Source organism: Agelaius phoeniceus, chromosome 1 (assembly GCF_051311805.1).
Source record: "Agelaius phoeniceus isolate bAgePho1 chromosome 1, bAgePho1.hap1, whole genome shotgun sequence".
In the NCBI taxonomy this organism is placed as follows: Eukaryota; Metazoa; Chordata; class Aves; order Passeriformes; family Icteridae; genus Agelaius; species Agelaius phoeniceus.
In genome coordinates, this window is record NC_135265.1 from 88,369,469 (window position 1) to 88,386,698 (window position 17,230).

General features: G+C 39.6%; 1 protein-coding gene across 7 annotated transcripts in view; it reads right to left on the reverse strand.

Annotated features, from left to right (window-relative positions):
- The window catches only part of EPB41L4B (erythrocyte membrane protein band 4.1 like 4B), a 194,022-nt gene that overhangs the window by 79,864 nt on the left and 96,928 nt on the right, over positions 1 to 17,230 (reverse strand). For 3 of the 7 annotated variants that reach the window (XM_077182841.1, XM_077182826.1, XM_077182821.1), the window contains exons 7-17: positions 16,679 to 16,799; positions 16,009 to 16,096; positions 15,375 to 15,463; positions 15,063 to 15,132; positions 14,721 to 14,890; positions 14,508 to 14,617; positions 12,436 to 12,466; positions 11,915 to 11,948; positions 10,885 to 10,952; positions 8,640 to 8,750; positions 7,836 to 7,901 (exon numbers count right to left, since the gene is read on the reverse strand). In XM_077182841.1, coding sequence (XP_077038956.1) covers positions 7,836 to 7,901; positions 8,640 to 8,750; positions 10,885 to 10,952; positions 11,915 to 11,948; positions 12,436 to 12,466; positions 14,508 to 14,617; positions 14,721 to 14,890; positions 15,063 to 15,132; positions 15,375 to 15,463; positions 16,009 to 16,096; positions 16,679 to 16,799 — 958 coding nt within the window. Of the gene's footprint in view, positions 1 to 6,483; positions 7,902 to 8,639; positions 8,751 to 10,884; positions 10,953 to 11,914; positions 11,949 to 12,435; positions 12,467 to 14,507; positions 14,618 to 14,720; positions 14,891 to 15,062; positions 15,133 to 15,374; positions 15,464 to 16,008; positions 16,097 to 16,678; positions 16,800 to 17,230 lie in introns of those variants that run through there. The other 4 variants (XM_077182823.1, XM_077182830.1, XM_054645686.2 and 1 more) reach the window with 4 other exon arrangements.

The window sequence follows — 17,230 nt, forward strand, 5'->3', positions numbered from 1 at the left end:
ACTCTGTGTAAGGTCCAAACTACCTTGGAAGCCTTGGGACATTTGAGTATGGACTTAGCAAAACCAGAAGCAATGCAAGGAAAAAGCAGGGGTGCCTGCAAGGAGACAAGAGAAAGGAAAGAGGTGAATTCATGTGCAGGATGAATTTAATTCAGGATGCACGGGAGAAAAGTGACCAGCCCGATGCAAGCAAGCTGCTGGTCAGTCAGCTTGGTTGGTCAAGCTCTGATCACCACAGTCCAGGGCATCTTCTCAACTGTAGTCCTATTTTCTGTTTGCATCGAGGATGGAGCGCTCTGTGCTACCCCACATTTGGGAGCTGCTGTTTGTGTATGCAGGTGCTGCTCAAGGTACTGCCCTTCTCCTCCTCTGCTCCTCAGCAAGCCTGGCTGAGTGGGTGCTCAGTGAGCATTTACATCTCTGGAAGGAATGCTCAGCATCTCATCCTGGGCAGTGAAGCCAGGAACTACAGCAGCCTTGCATCTGGCAGATTAGAAAGGTGTAATCCCTTTAGCCTTGAAGCCAATCCACTGGATTTATCTTTCCTTAACAATATGCTCCCATCTTACAAAATCTCCTTTCTGTCTCCATCCTTACTAAGCTGAAATTCCTTGGGAAAAAAACTTGTTTTAAAAGAAATTAACCAAACTGTTTAATTTTCATGCTTCTAAACTATTCCAATTCTGAAGTGTGCTAATGCTTTACAAAAAATATGCTGTCTTGTGAATTTTCAGTAATTTGCCATAACTTTAAAGTCCAGCATGAACACAACCAACTCCATTGCTACACAAATGACTTCTTTTTAGGTTATAGATTTTTGCCCTTTTTAAAACACAAACACAGTATTAACAGGTAAAAGTAGTACAAAATCAATCACTCAGCACAGCAAGACCTCTCTTAATTACATACTTGCAACCTCTGCACTATCTCTGGGCAGGTTCTCACTTCAATACTTGGGCAACTCATCCAACTTACAGCAGGAAACTGGTCGTTTTACCTTTAAAGCCATTTTCACAGTTGTTTTTTCTTTTAAATCAGAAATAGAGAATGAGACACAAACATTATATGTAACCATTGAAACTGAAAATGAGTAATAACAAACAAAGGCCTCCTGGGCTTGAAATTTTGATACAGAAGCAGCATCCAATTTTACATTCAAGTTCCTTGAAGTTTGCTTCAAATCAGCCTTACTACTGATTCAGAAAGCCCCAGGTACTGAAGACACAGATGCTGAAATCACAAAGCTCCCTTGCTGCTTTCATTCCTCTTCACCATTCTCAGAGTTTCTAGCAGAATCCATTGCTTTTCATTTTCTAGTTCCTTTCTTTTGCACATAACACTGTAAAACTCTGCTTCTCCTAAACCCTCTACTTGAGCTTTTTGTTTGCCTGACCCATTTTTTTCCTGAGCTCTTCCTTCCTGTTTGACTCCTATATTCCTACTGATGAGAAAGACTCAGCTGGAAGGCACCGTGATGCTGGCTCTGCTGCTTGCCAGCCAGGCCTTAATATTCAGGGCCTTGGCCCCTAGAGATGAAAGGAAACAGCTACTCTGACATCTGTTTAGGTACTGAGTCCATTACTGTGCAATTACACAATTTACAGAGCACTAGAGATTCACTAATGATTTGTATTTCTACTTCTCTAAGGAAGACAAAATTGCAGAAATTGGTAATGGCAGGTAAGCTACTGTCATTAGAACTCCAGCACAGAGTGTTATGGGTTTAGGGAGGAAAAAGTAACTTATAAATAATTAGCTGCTTATCCGGAGTTTAATTGCATTAGATCAGTACTTCCTACTTCTAATTAGGTGTGGCTAATTCTTTCATTTTTGTTGTGACTCAGAAAGTAGAAGATGTTTCTCATTGCCTCAGTTAAAAAAAAGAAATAGTGTTTTTTATAATCCATCAGCATAAGACATTGGTAAGCCAGCAACTAGAGGTTTTCCAAACTGTTCTTGTATGAAACATCTGTTCTTGTGTAATCCAAAACATCATTTGTGTGATGCAGATTTTGCTGTTTGATAGTTTTAAAGATAAAGGTCATACTACTACTGCTATGAAAGGAAAATGAAGAGGAAAGGGAAGAGGAAAAGAAAGAGAAAGATGAAAATGGAAAAAAAAATCAAGCACACTACAAAGATAGCATGTTCATGGTGGAAATATAATTGTGGTGGCAGTTTGAAAACGGAACCCTAGGGGCACTTCCACTGGTTCCCATAGCCACAGCTCAACATTTATCTTAATTTTAAATTGGCAGATTCCTCAGTTCTGAGAGGGCGTGATGATTAAGGCAGTCATCATAAATGCTTCTTCTGCTAGTGACAAACTAGATTGCTTCTGAACAGATACAGGCAACAGATCATAGAAGATAAGGTGCCACCAAACCCAAAGGAATATCCCACAGCCATTAGAAAGCTGCTATGCAAAATAACACAAAACAAAGAAGTAACATTGGGTCAGGCTGTGGAACTACTATCTCCACTAATCTATGTGCCAAATCTGCCAAGATTCTAACTGAAGGGGAAAAAAAATCATCTTTAGAAAAGCTGGATGGAAAAGAAAGGTTTTTGGTTTTTTAAAAATCTCTTCTTCCTGTTAAAAACTGAAAGTATATTACATGCATAAATTAAAAGCAATATGCAAGTTGTACCTTCCATAGCAAGATACTCATATCTGCAGAGGGAGGCCTGACTCGTGAACTTCACAATTAAATTCAGATTAACACTTGTGAAATCAGCTCTGTGAAAGTAAGTTGTTTTGCTTTAAAGCACAGTCATGAAGCAGTCATTAGTAAGTGCTTGAGAACAGCATTTACTCTGTAGCTTTATTACTGGAAATGATTCATACCAATGGAAGAACTCCAACTGAATTATCTGTTGGGGTTTTTTGAGGTTTTTTGTTTGTTGTGGTTTCTTTTGGTGATGCAGTGGCAACAAGAGCAACAGCACATACACTGAGAAAGGGAAACTCTTTGGCCAGTCACTTCAAGGTACAAGAGTAGGTAGAAAGCAAGGAAAGCCAAACAACACCTTCATGATCACCACACACTACTTTGCCATGTACTGCAGGAGATAGACAGAAAAGTGTGGCCCACCTCTCTACATGTTTTTTTCTGATCTGATTTGACTAGGACTGTTTTTTTCCAAAAGCTGCATCCTTTTATGTGCCTGCTGGGAAGGAGAACTGATTTTCCTGCAGGCTCTTTGATACTAAAATTTGGGAGCAGCATAAGATCATTGTGATTTTCTAAGCATATGCAGTTTGGCTGTAACATAGGAAAAAAAGTATTTATTCTGAACCAGTTCAAAATCTCCATCCTCACAATTCAGCAAAAGTTTGGTTAAGGTGCATATTGTTAGTTCAAGCTGGCTCTCAAGGTTCACATGAAATTTCTGTCTTAACAAAAGAAGCCAGGGTCCTGGTGGATCAGTGCCCTTTCAAAGCACAACACACAGAGTCTGAGGTCAATTTAAAAAATTACATTTCCTAATTTATGTCCATTAATACTGGTCTGTAGCAGCTCTGGCACCAGCAGTCTCTTTAGCTACCATTAGCAATGCTGCAATGACAGCATTTGCCCTGCAAGTCTGTTCTCCTTGGTTCTCTGTTGCAGAGTAATAGGAAAACCTCTAATTGCCAACACTCTTTCCAGAGAACTGGAGTGTCAGGTTAGATGGATGTCCATCAAAACTTCTCTCCTTTGAAATAGGTAGAAGCCTGCCTGCTTGATACACAAACTGAAAATATTTCTCCTCTCAAAAGAGATGATTGCAGCGCTGAACTGTCTCCTCTCTCTGAGAGAGCCCCATCTCACCAACTCTGATGCCTGAGAAGTAGGTGATATACTCGGTTTCATTTTTCCCCTGCTGCCTTTGATGTTCCCCAGATCATTCCTTGCCTGCACCTAAAGTTCCATTTTCAAAATTACTTGCAAGCTCTGCCACTCTTTCTCTTGCAAGCTGAAAAGACATCTTCTGCAGTGCTCATTCAGAGGAAGAGAAAATGACATTTTACAGCACCAGGCCATAATATATGCCTTGTTGCCATCCACAATGTGAGAAAACAATCCTCCTCTTGGTCAGTTTGCCCATGGGTTCAATGATAACAGGGTCCAGAAGGACTTAATTATTTCCTTTAAGTATGCAAACCCCTGACTGCCAGCTTTAGAAATGCATTATAAAACCTGATCCCTTTGTTCACTTTGCCTGTGACTCACATCAACAAGAGAAAAATAGCTGAAAATGAAAGTTTGATGAAAAAGCCCACACTAAAACAATATATTCAAAGTGACAACAGTTTCAGTATTGTATTTCAGGTATCATATTTCAGTATTCAATATTAGTCATTAGTTTGCATGCCAAGGCCTGGCTGGGGCTGAAAAGCGATATATTTCAGCTTGTGTTACAGATGTGGTGTCACAGAGTCACCAGCTTTTCAATTCCCCCAGTAGTTCCTGCGGGAGAGGACATGGGATTATGGTTATTACAAGGCCAATCCCTCTGCAAATCCAAATACACTGAGTGTAGAGCCAGGCCTGAGCCCTGCTAGGGAAGATCTGGTTTCCAGCTTTATTAAGCACAGGAGGAAGGCGTGCAGAGAGATGATCAAAAGATACCCTCAGCCAGGTTGTATCAATTAATTCTCCAGCACACGGAAGAAGCAATTCCATGTTGGACTTCAGATCAGTGCAATTTCTGCAAGACCTATTGCTATACTCAGACTTCCCCTCCGTCCCCGCCCAAGTTGATCCAAGGATAGTGTTTATGACCTGTAATCAAATTAGAGAAGCTTCTAAGTGCATGCTGGATTCATAAAAAGATTTCAGACAACAAACACACTTCAGAACAGGGTGGAGAAAGTTTGCACATGCAATTCAATGGGTACCCCTGAGAACACGTTTCATTTGGATTAAGAAGGTGTTACCTCCTTTTAGCAATCTTCAAGGCTTTTTTTAAAAAAAAGAACAAACAAACTTCCCTGTGTATATTTAGAACACATTTAAAATGCGTTGACTTAGAATGACTGTGTAACATGCTTTTCGGTAAAAACTGTGCAGCATTTCCTCATGAGGAACTCCTAGGTAAAGTAATTCAGTCATTCAGTGTATAAACACTCCCATACCAGGCCATCAAGGTCCTATATTGAGTTTGTGCCTACAAACTACCAGAGGATTCCTGAAGCAGCACAAAATTAAGCTGTAGTATTGATTTTTTTGGACAGAACTTTCCCAATATTTTAAATAAAAATTGCTGCTGTGTTTAACAACAGACTTAACCAAACATTTTCCAAACTTTTCTTCTGTCTCCCCTCTCTCCATGAAATCTGGTTTCAGCTGCAGTATTTTGTGCTGCTTCAAACAAAAAATTGTAATCTTAGTATCACAAGACCTCTATGACTTGTTAAAAACAAACTGCTGTGAGTTACAACTGTGCTAATTTTAGGAAAAAAACACCAATGCGCTTTTTAATATTTAAAGCAACTCTCTTCTACTACCCTGTTCAGACAGATACCACCCATATCTACCTTTGGGTAGTAGAAGCTGCACAGGTGAGAGCAGTACTGGGCTCAGAGAGGAATCAGGCAGATATGCTCCCTCTTCCCAACTGCATCCTAGCCCATTTGCTACAGGAAGCCAGCTATGGCTAGAGGAAGGAAGGACAGACACACTGATCTCTTCTTACCTAGCTGATGGCTCCAGGACTTGGCTGGCTCAGGTTTCTGCAGGCAGCAGGGAGGGTGAGGGATGAACAAGTGAAAAGGGAGTGCAGAATGTGTGGGCTCCTTCTCCAGAGGAGCAGAATGACAAGTGCTTCCCTTGAGGCGACACACACAAACTGCAGAGCACACAAGGCCCTCAGGTTGTTCTTCCCCAATGTGCCTGAGGCTTTTTAACACTTACAGGACCAGCTGGGCCTTGAGCTCTTTCCTTGCAGTCTGTCAGGGAATGGATCCCTTGCTCAGTGCACCTTCAGCAACAAACCAAACCACACACACAGCAACGCAGGATGAGGTGGAACACTGGCAACAAAGCACATGGAAGCTGACAAGGTTATATGACAAGAATGACACTGGATTATGAATGTAGGTGTGTAAAGAATAAAGCACCATTGCCTCACGCTTTAATGTGAGTATTCAAAAAATCCTCCTCCAGAATGCTTTCAGAGCAGCAGCTAAACTAGACTTTTGTTCCAGTGGCTCCAACAAAGTTTCTCTTTCTTCCTTTCTTAAATAAAATGCTGCTGAACTAGAGGAAGACCAGTCTGGGGAAACCAAAGTCAGCCTCTGTGATTACACACCTTGGGCTTACTCTGGCATTTTCACATCTCAGTGCACAATTGCTTTATTGTCTTGGTCTCTCTACAGATTGTACTGGAAACATTGATCCACCACAGCATTAGTAACTACAGGGGAAACCAGGTACAAGCATATCTACCCACCCTCCCCCAAAATCTTTCAAAAATAAATAATGCATCATAACCAGATCAACAAGATTGACATGTTTTTATTTGTACTTAGCACATACAGGAAAGATCAAAACAAATAATAAAAGATAGCATTTGTAAACAAATGTATTTCACAAAAAGTTATAAACTACCAAATTTCCTCTGAAAAAATTTGTTATAGCCATTTATAAATGTGTATTTATCAAAATCAAGTTAAAAACTACTTCATTTTGAAAACATCCCAAATGAAGATTCATTCATTCCAACAACTTCAGAGAGACCACAGATGTAAGGCCTAGCTAAAACAAATGCATGAGTGAAGATGGCACTGTGATTTTTGGTTTAAAGATAACAAAAAAGTCTGCAAGTGATCAAAATACCAGCCAGTTCAATTCAAAGTCCTAGGTCTGCAAAATATACATTCAACTTCACAAATGTCTAACTTTAGAAAAATAGATCTATTCCACTGGAATGTCCTCATTTTTTAATGTACTGATTATATGTTGTGTTTTTGAGCCCACTCAGAGAAAAGTTATCAGCAGGTAGTTTCATGTAATTAAAAGTTCACTTCCATAATCACATTAAAAATAAGATGACAGCAGCACCCTTTTAGCAAGGACTCATTTTTAACATTCTTGCCTTTATAGCAGCAGGTATGGTTTTGGGGAATGCTATCAATATAAGAAGTAAAAAAAACCCAAAAAACCAACATAGTCTGTGAAATTTATTACAGTGTTCTTTCCCTATACTTGTTTTCAAAGTTAGGTAAGCACCTCTATTTTCTTCTGCAGAACACAAAAACTAGAAACAAGTAACATCCAAACCTATGACTGCCTCAGTAGGCTCCCTTTGTTGGTGGCCCACAAGCCAATTTGATTGCCAGAATGAATTATTTCCTTCCTCCAATCTCCTATTTGTATGCCACTAAAAAAATCTCAGTCTATTAATTTGACTCAAAAGACACAAGGTAATAAAAGTAACTAAGGCACAAATGTCTGATCTTCAACACCAGGCAGAGGGTCACAGATTTGAAACTAGGGTAGAATGAAAACCCCCAGAAATATTTCTGGTCTCAGGGCACTGAAAATTCTTACCAGAATTCAAAAGAAGTTTTTCAAGATTTTTTTTTTTTTAACAAAGATATGGAAAACACTTTTCCCAAGAATGTCCACAAACACTTAACAAGGATGGATGTACATACAAAGACACACACTTTATGCACAATACACTTTGAACATACTGCAGACAGACAAGGACCATGGAATGCAATGATGTCTAAGGTGGCAGGTGAAATGAAGATGGCTCTTTTTCAGAGAGTCGTCATGAGTTTATCTTGGTACACCATGCTTTGGACTCCTCCTAAATTCTTCTGGTTCTGTTCCTGGATATACCGTAAATTGCTGTCCTCTCCACTTGTGGGGGGTTTCCAATAGGGCCTGTCATCATGATAGGGTGGCCTGTACCATTTGCACAGTTATTGGTTAGTGAGGAATGGAAGTCAACTTAGGAGTGCTACACAGAAACATGAGCTCATCCTGCAAGTGCTAGGCATGCACACGGAGCTACAGCATGGCAAGGAAATGGGGACAGACCTATAGGTCTGATGCTGAAGCTGCTGAAGCAACTGGGAATCTTCTAGCTGATTTCAAAAGGCTTTCAACCAGAGCTCAATCATTAAAAACCCTCTGTTTGCAATGTTACAGACAAGCATAGTGCATCAATGCTCTGGAATTCCAAAGGAGGGGTGGGGAAGGAGAGGAGGCTACAGGAAAACTAAATTTGTACAACGAACAAGTAAAATAAAACATATCATGCAAAACGCTGAGCTCATGACAGTACATCCTTAAAGTGCAAAGGGTTAAGAAAGGCAATCCTATTATGAATAAAAATAGCTCTGTAGTTGTTGCCATTCCTTTGGCACTGGTGCAGTTAATAACTAAAGCAGCCTGTAATTTATAGAGTTGCATTTTCTTAAGAACACCCCCAGTCTACAGTTAGTACGGGTAATTCTCTGAGACTTGCAAAAGTACTACAAGGAAAATATCTTTTTCCTTATTTATTCATTACTTATTGCTGCTTAGAGATACTAACTTCAACCATTCCTACAGTGTCCCCTGAATCATTGCAGCGGAGTGGGGAATAAATAAAACAACAATTTTGAACACTATGTAGGAAACCACAACATTTAACATTACCTTATTACCAAATTGAAGCTGCAATTATTATATATACGGAAGAAATTCTTTTCTGTGAGGGTGGTGAGGCACTGAAACAGGTTGCACAGAGAAGCTGTGGATGCTCCATTCCTGGAAGTGTTCAAAGCCAGGTTGGATGGGGCTTTGGGCCACCTGGTCTAGTGGAAGGTGTCCCTGGCCATGGCAGGGGGTTGGAACCAGATGATCTTTAAGGTCTCTTCCAACCCAAGACATTCTATGATTCTGGTAAGATTTTTTTATAGTAGCAGAAACACAGGCAAGGTTTAGATTTTACCTTTTTTTTTTTTTTTTAGGTATCTTCTAAAGTTATATAATGACAGCTGTTAATTGGATTTTTTTTTTCAGAAGGTTAAATATTAAGCTAGCTGCAAACAATTTCACTGAAAGAATCTGCAAACAATTTCAGTGAAAGAATTTTACTAAGAAAACTGAGACACAATTCCACATACTATTTCAAAAATCATTCAACAAAAGCTCCATATATAACATGTATTACACAGTTAAATTCATTCCAGCACATGCCTATTCCAGACTCTCATGCACAACAGAAAGAATTTATGCATCTGTAGTTGTGATCTCAAGACTGCATTCAAATGGAATAAGCTTTTTCAAATCAAGCTGGTCAAGATTTTAAATTATCCAATTATTTCACTTCGACTCCAAGTTAGAATAACTCGAAACTTCCACTTTAACCACACATTTAAATGCTTCTACCTGAATGGGACCAAAATTCTGAGCACCTTTTCTACCAAGCTTCTATGACTGAGCTTTTAAGTATGGGTTGTTTTTTTTTCCAGGCTTACAAGCCTTGCTATAAAAAAGCCATTGTTCAGATTTCACTGACCTTAGTCTTTGCCCAGGCAGTGGAGGGGCTGATGGGGGAGGTTGTCTACACACTCTACAATACATTATTGTGCTTATTTCAATATCACTCTGCTCCAGGGTGAACTATTTGGCTTTAAAATGTCACGGACTGGTATCGTAAGCGATAAAATCTTTAGAAAAATTTCAGCAAAACCTCAAATGATTTATAAAATCATTAGGCTCTCTTGGCAGCCACTCTTTCATAATGTGAAATTGCACATTTTAAAGAGCTCATAATAAACTGGATAAAGAAACCCTAAAACCAGGAAGACCCCTGAGCTTGAAATACAGGCAAAGTTCATTACACAACTTCAAGTCTCCTGTTTCTAACACAAATTTAATATCTGTTTTACCGCTGTGCACTAGGAATTTTGAGATGACAATGCCTGTCTGCTTCTCTGCCTATTATTTCTAATCATGTACTTGCCCTTTTCCTGGATTCTCAGACTCAAACTCACACCAAATTGTCTTTTCATCCATTTTAAACTTGGCCTCATCCCCAGAGCCTGCCCACACTAAAACCAAAGTCTACCTATTGTGATGTAAGAATATAAATGTTAGATAAGGAGAAACAAAAATTAGGGTATTGGTATTTTTCACTGAAGACAGTAATTATTTGTCTAAAAACCTGAGTCATCTAAAAAGGTTACTTTTCATTAGGATAAAGAAGTGGCTGGTTTTTATCATGTGTACCCGTATAGATACATATCCACCAGCAGGAGCATGCCTTCACCGTGCATTCCACCAAGTGGGTTTTAATTGGACTGAATTTCTTCCAAAATTTCTTTTCACTCAAAGTTTCTCATCACTAGCTACAGAGAAAAAAGTATGCGAGAAGATAGGACAACAGCACATGCAGGAATGCTTTTGTGAAATGGTTCTCAAAAACTCAGTGCTATAATTTTACTCATTATCTCTAATGTTCTTGATAAATTGCTCCATGTACTTGCCATTTTTTCATATACATTTTTGCAAAAGATGAAAACAGTGCTCCACTGCAAGAATATAATTATTATTAACTTTAGACTAAAATGAGTTTCTCCTCTGTCTTAGGAAATTAAATACAAACAAATACCGATTGATTTGCAATTAAGCTACAGAGAAGCTCCCTATCCAACATATTCCCTACAGGAGATCACTAACATTCTCTTTTGAATTTTGAATTAGAAATAAACTAGAAAAAGAAATTCATATTCCAAAGCAAAGCTTTGAAGTTATTTAATACTGTCTCTATATCCCACACTTCTAACTTTTGCTTTTCATGTGCAGAGGACTGCCCAACAGGGCCACCAAAGCTTCATATCAAGTAACATAAAGAAAGAAGTAATCATCTTTTCTTCACAAAGGGAAGATTGCTTACCTTACATTCACAGGTGTGTGTGGATGCCAGTGTGGCTGAGCAGGATGTATATTAGGATGATACGGGGGCTGCAAATGGAAACATTGAACCTGGTTAATGAAATTGTATTAAAGCTCCCTATTAACTTTTAACTTTTATTTTCGTGGTGAACCCTATAATCTCTAGTGCTTCTGACCTTCTCCCATGTCATTGAGCACATAGTGAAGCCTCTTGGTGCCGAGCCTGCTCATTAGGACACTCTCATGGGACAATGCAAAGAAAATTGCTCTCCTGTTTGACAGGCAACCTGGCACATCCAGTGCTTCTCATAGAAAGCCCATCAAAAAATGTCAACTTTGATCAAAGGTGGAGAGTAAGAAAGGTTATAAGAGCAGGCTTCAGGAGGTCTCCTGTCTTTGCTGACAGGACTTCCTTCTTATATCCACAAGATCTTGAAGAGAAACAGTAAAACAAAATCACTGGTGAGAGTTTTTATTAAAAGTGTTAAGACTAAGTTCTCATGCACATACAGAGTTTGGAAGCTTGCTTTTTCTCAGTATCTACTGACTGTCAGCAGCACAGATGAAAACCAGGTAATGTTTTCCCTGGAGTGTATAAAAAAAACCCCAACAAGCATTTGACCAGCAGGGAACTCTGTAAGTGTTGTGATGAGGGAGGTAATTGCAACTTGGAAATTGTCACGATCACCTGCTGTGAGAGGCTGTTTAGACAAAAGCTTGCTCGCAGAGCAGTCTCCTGGGGCCCATCACATTCACAGTCCCAAAGGCTTTAACTTGCACAGAAAGAAAAGGAAGGGAAAGAAGATGGCAAATGGAGTGTACTCAGCTTGCAGAGCATCCAAGAACACAGGGGAAAAAAGAGAAAACTCCTTAACCCCAATATGGTGCTGTTTATTTCTGACCCGTCATAAACTCTCACTCCAGAGTAATGAAAGGGGAGCAAAACAGCTGTACAAACTATAAAGAGCAAAAATATTTACCATAAAATATGGAAATGACTACATTTTCCTCTGTAACTGGTATGCTCTTACCTGGTAGTTATGGAGTTCCGGAGTATTTTTAGCACTAAGAGAGAAAAAAATTTGCTTTTATGTAATCAATACATCTACATCACAATGTTTTTTAGTTCAGGGAAGTACTACAGAGAAGTAAAATTCATATTCTTAAGGACATCATTATTTTATTCAAGATATACACCATAGCAGTTAATATGGGAAAGAGTGGTGTAAAACTTGTTTCTGTGCCTTAGATTTAAAAAACAAGAACAAATTATGCTTGATAACGTAGCATAAGTGTAGTTAGCAAAAAGGAAGTATGTTTTACTTTGATCTGATTTCATATATAAAAATAATAAAAGAAATATATTAAGCAATAGAAGCAGACAGACCCTAAGAAGAATCTGGTGATGCATAATGAGACATGCCAAAGCAATTCATCCCACACCAGAGAATCTTTTTCTACAGCAGAAATCCTAAAGCAGACATTGTCTTCAGAATCCTTTTAGCCTGAAAACAGCAACTGAGAGGTAGAAAAAAGTTGGGCAGTCACTTACCACAGTTGTGCTGCTTTCACAGGATTGTTTGCTTAAAAAGAAATAAACACAAAATCTTCAGACAAGTGAAATATCAGCTATTTTGCAGTTCTTGTTGGCTAAAGTGAATCCTTATACAGACATATTTGCACACAAGTGTCTGAATTTCAAGTGCACCCCTGTGCTTTCTAGTAATCCTGTGCAACATCATGAAGTATGAGGCAGACACAAATCTCCCTCTGGTCCTGCCAGAGTGAAAGCCCTTTAGAGAGATGACAGCAGACAAGCATATTCTTCCCAAATGCCACAACAGGACTTTTGGCAGAGTATGTTCTGCACAACCAGAACACTTTTTCCTCATCTTACTGGAGTACCATGCCAATACCATCAAGTCCACTGGAAATCAGAAACTACCCCTTGCAGAAATTTTCACTATCTTACAGAAACCAGAGTATTCACAAAGCTGGCAATGGCCTATGTCTTACTGCAGGGAATAATGGTAGCCAAAACAGCCCATTAGCTGGGAATCCTGGGAGGCACAGAGTAATCTTGAGGAATAAGGTCTTGGCCTCTGTCTTGGACAGGCTGGAAAGAATGGTGAAGGTGGCAGCTGAGTAACTGGGGGGTATCATCTCTTTTCCATGACTGTGTGTGTTTCAAGAGAACTGAAAAACTTCCCAGAGAGAAAGTGAAGATCCAACTGACTGCTGAATGCAGGAAGTCAATGACACACTGCAGAAGTCTCAGAAGTGACAGAGCTAGGGGAGAATCCAACCCTTGTGGGTTGCATTTAGACACAGGGCTTAATGGCCAAAAGATGCATGAAAAGACAACCTACAGAGAGTTTTTGCATTAACTTAATAAACATGCTGTTGAGCTCTCTAGAAGACAATCACTTGGGTGTGAAAGAAGTTCTGATTGGCTGCAATGGACAGAGAACATAATTAAGCATAAGCCACACTTTCTCTCTTCTGCCTCTCTCTCACAGACATAAGTACAGAAGCACTGAGACTCAAGGCAAAACCTGCAGGTCTGTCAGATCCTGTTACGGCAAGAATTAAATTTAAAGAATTCATTCTTCCACTTAGAAAATAGCTCACACTATATAGTTGACTCTCATGTCTCACATAACAGCATCTCACAGATGTATTAAATTTGCATTTCAGTTTAACTCCTTCCATGTACTAAGGAAGGAAGCAGGGGAAAGAGTTACAGCCTCTAGAAAGCATGCATGCTTCTCATAGTTTCTCCCCCCACTGTAAATGAGACAAAAATGTCCCCATAATACCACAAGGGCTGCTCATGGAACTGTGGTTTATATTCTGGAAATGCAAACGAGTGCAAAGACATTCTAAGGGAATGTCATCTCACCCTAGTGTGTACAGCAGCCTTGCTCCATACAGCAACTATACCTGCAGGCTCAAGTAATACAGAATTTGGAGAGAGTTATCCTGCAGTGCTCCTTCCTAGGAGAAACAAAAACCTCAAGCTTTTTCTACATGGAACAAAAAGCTCAAGTTTTTAAAGACAAATTACAAAACCACAAGGGAAATTAATTCCTTGTCATTCCATTTAAATTCAGCACATCTCAATTCCCCGGGCATGCTAGTAAAGGTCAGAGTATGGACAGGTGAATAACATGTCATTACAGTCAGAAAAGCCACAACAACTGCATAATGAGACTGCCCAATAACCCTAAAATTGTCTGGCTAGATAAGCAAGTCAGTGAGGCTTTTGGACACTGCTCCACCTCACATGACACAAGCAATTCTTCAAAAAAACATTACACGCTTTGCCTTAGTGGGTTTTCTGCAACTTTTCTTTCCTCCTCAATAGAGCAACAAAGAAACCATAGGGACCTCCTCCACAGATGGGGGTGGAAGAATTAATTGTAGATAGAGATTAAAAACAGAAGAGGGAAACAACGAACTCTGGCAAAAAAACCTCCATGCATGTTCTGAGTTTTCAGGTGATCTGACGTACTCTTCTTTTTATAATGTGGTACAGATGTCATGATTGTAATGTGTCATTTATAGGATTTAATGGGACACCTGCATGACCAGCTCAGTGCACAGATGTCTAGAAACACTTACCCTTGTAAGTGGAATGCCTCCTAGAGGGGTATCTCTTGCTGGGCCTTCTTTCAAACGTGCTAGTTCTGCGTAACCTCGTCCCGTGTGTCGCTTGATATTCTGTCCTCCCACTTAAAATACAGAAACAGACAAAGTAAACTGCTGCCTTCTGCTGGAAGCTGTACCTGCTCCTTTGTACAAAGATAAATATATTGCTGTTACTTCACTAGATACCTGAATCTGAAGCGTGATCCCAGCCTTATGAAGTCGGATCTACTAGATTTACTATTTGCTGGGGCTCGCAATCTGAAGAAAGCGTGGTGCTCCACCGCACATTTCCACAAATGTTTGCACGTTTTGGCACTGTCTAACCGGAAAACAAATGTGTGCTCTTGCTCTCTGCCCTAAATGCAGAAACAAAAGCTTTGGAAGTTGGCATGCATGATATTAGTTATTGTCCTTGGTAGGAGAAACACAGCCTGGGCCAACAGTGTGCTGAGCCTCCCTTGTGTTCTTACCAGCCTGAGCACACACCACACTTTGTTGGATCAGGCTCAAGTAAGGGAAAGAAGTTACCTGTTCATCATCTTCTACAACCACGAGTGTTAGTTTGCTCTTTTTAAAGTCCATTTTTGTGATTTTAGGCCTAAACACAAAAATCAAAAAAGAACGGAATTAAAATAATATTAAAATAATTTTATTTCTACAACTATTTCACATTTGAGAGTGGTACTTCTAACCAGGCCAATCCACCTTGAGATTTAACCTTCAGATTTTAAACTTTGTAGATTCAATTATAAATTACAAAATACAGTCAAGATCCCATTATGCAAAGGAGAAAGATTTCAGCATTTTAACAAAAAGGAATATAACACAAAAGCAGATTACCAAAAGAATAAGCCTATTTTGTTGGCTCCTTCAAAGATCAATATGCCTGTTGGTGTCAGTCCAAGAGCATATTCACAACCATCTCTTCCCTGCAAGCAAGTACAGAATAAATAATCAATCTGCCATGAGCTGTGTACATTTTAATACAGTAGTATTGCAAAATCCATAGGTCTTAAACTAAACAATAAAGTTGCCATATTTTTTTTAACATTGCAGAGCAGAAGAATGTGCAGCTGTACTGGGTGCAGAGTGGTATATTTTGGCAACAGGAGGCTGCAGGGTATCCTATGTGGGAGGAGGCCGTGTGCTGCTCAAAGAGGCTCTGAGATCCATGGAGATGGACCCACACCAACAATGCATCCACAGCAGCCCACACCTCACCTCACCTGTTCAAGTTCCTGACAGGGGAAGGAGACACAACAGGAAGGAACTGAGGGACACAGGAAAAGGCATAGGAAAGGGATGCAGTGGGAGCACAGAGAAGCACCCTTGGGAGGAGTGCTGCAGGTGGGAATGACTTGGGAGGGACCACGGCCCATGGGACAACCCAGACCATAATAAGGACACTCCTCAGGGACTGACCCACACCAGGGCAGGGACCTCACACTGATAAAATAAATCACATGGATCTTACCTTAACTACATGCATATCTACACCATACATTTCTAGCCATTTAGCTTTGTTCAAGTAGCACAACTCAGCCTGCGCCGGGCTCTTTCCCCTATGAACATAAAATTCATACTTCATAGTAAAAAATTTGTATCCACTTTAAGTGCTTTCAGATTCATTCCCCTAACCCTTTTCTTTGTGTCCTCAATCTTAATGACACTAAATTTTAGCTTATGTTTTTACCATCTTCCCTCCAAATGAAAATAAAACAGAGGACTGAAAATGCAAAAAGGTCTAAAATTGCCAATAAGGATGAAAGTTCAGGTAACAAAGCATCACTGAAATGTACCATATTTATTAACAAAATACAGGAAAATGAGTCTGCTACCACTCTGAACACAAAATTTGTTTGAATGAAATAAGGAGAGAAAGAGAGCGAAAAAGATTTATTTCTAACATAAACAGGAAAAAGACCCATCTCCTTAAATTATTACAAAATGATCTAAAGAAAACCCATTAAACCTAAATTACTGCCTGCCATTTCTAGGGAATGAGAGGGCTCAAAGCCTTTTTACAATACTTCTGCACTGACAAACATAACCCCCACTTCTGTTGAAAGCCTGTTGAAAGGATTTGACTTTGGAAGAGAAGAAAACCTGTTGCTAGAGACCCCACTCCCACACAGGTACTCTACCTGCACTCTTTCCATTTCTGAAAAATGTCAAATTCCATTGCTTCAGTCTGGTTTGGTGCAAACCTGAATTCAGACACGAGCTCTGGTGTGTGCTCAGGGTGCTCACACTCTCCCAACTCAGCTGAAATCAATCAATTGAGAAATTAAAAATATAAAGATCTTGGGATGACCAGAAATATTCAATTCCATTATCCCTACAAAGACAAGGATAGTTTGCATGTTCCTAAGCACGTTGCAGAATGCTTTAAATTAATATCCCATCCCCCCACTCCTGGCCCCAGTAAATTCAAGCCAGATTTCACAGCAGAAGTCAGATAAATGCATTTGCAGGAGCAGAGTAAGGTTGTGGTACAGAATTCTGACATTCAGGAATGTTATGACTGAACCAGCTCAACTAAAGCTGCTTCTCTGGATTTTAAAGCACTTATAAGAAATAAAATTTCTATTAAAAACAATCATCAATGCATCTTCAGTTTTAGAAAAGGTGACTTTGAAACTTCCTCTCATTGCCTACTTTTCACTCCCTAACACTTCCCATTCTATTGCATGCTT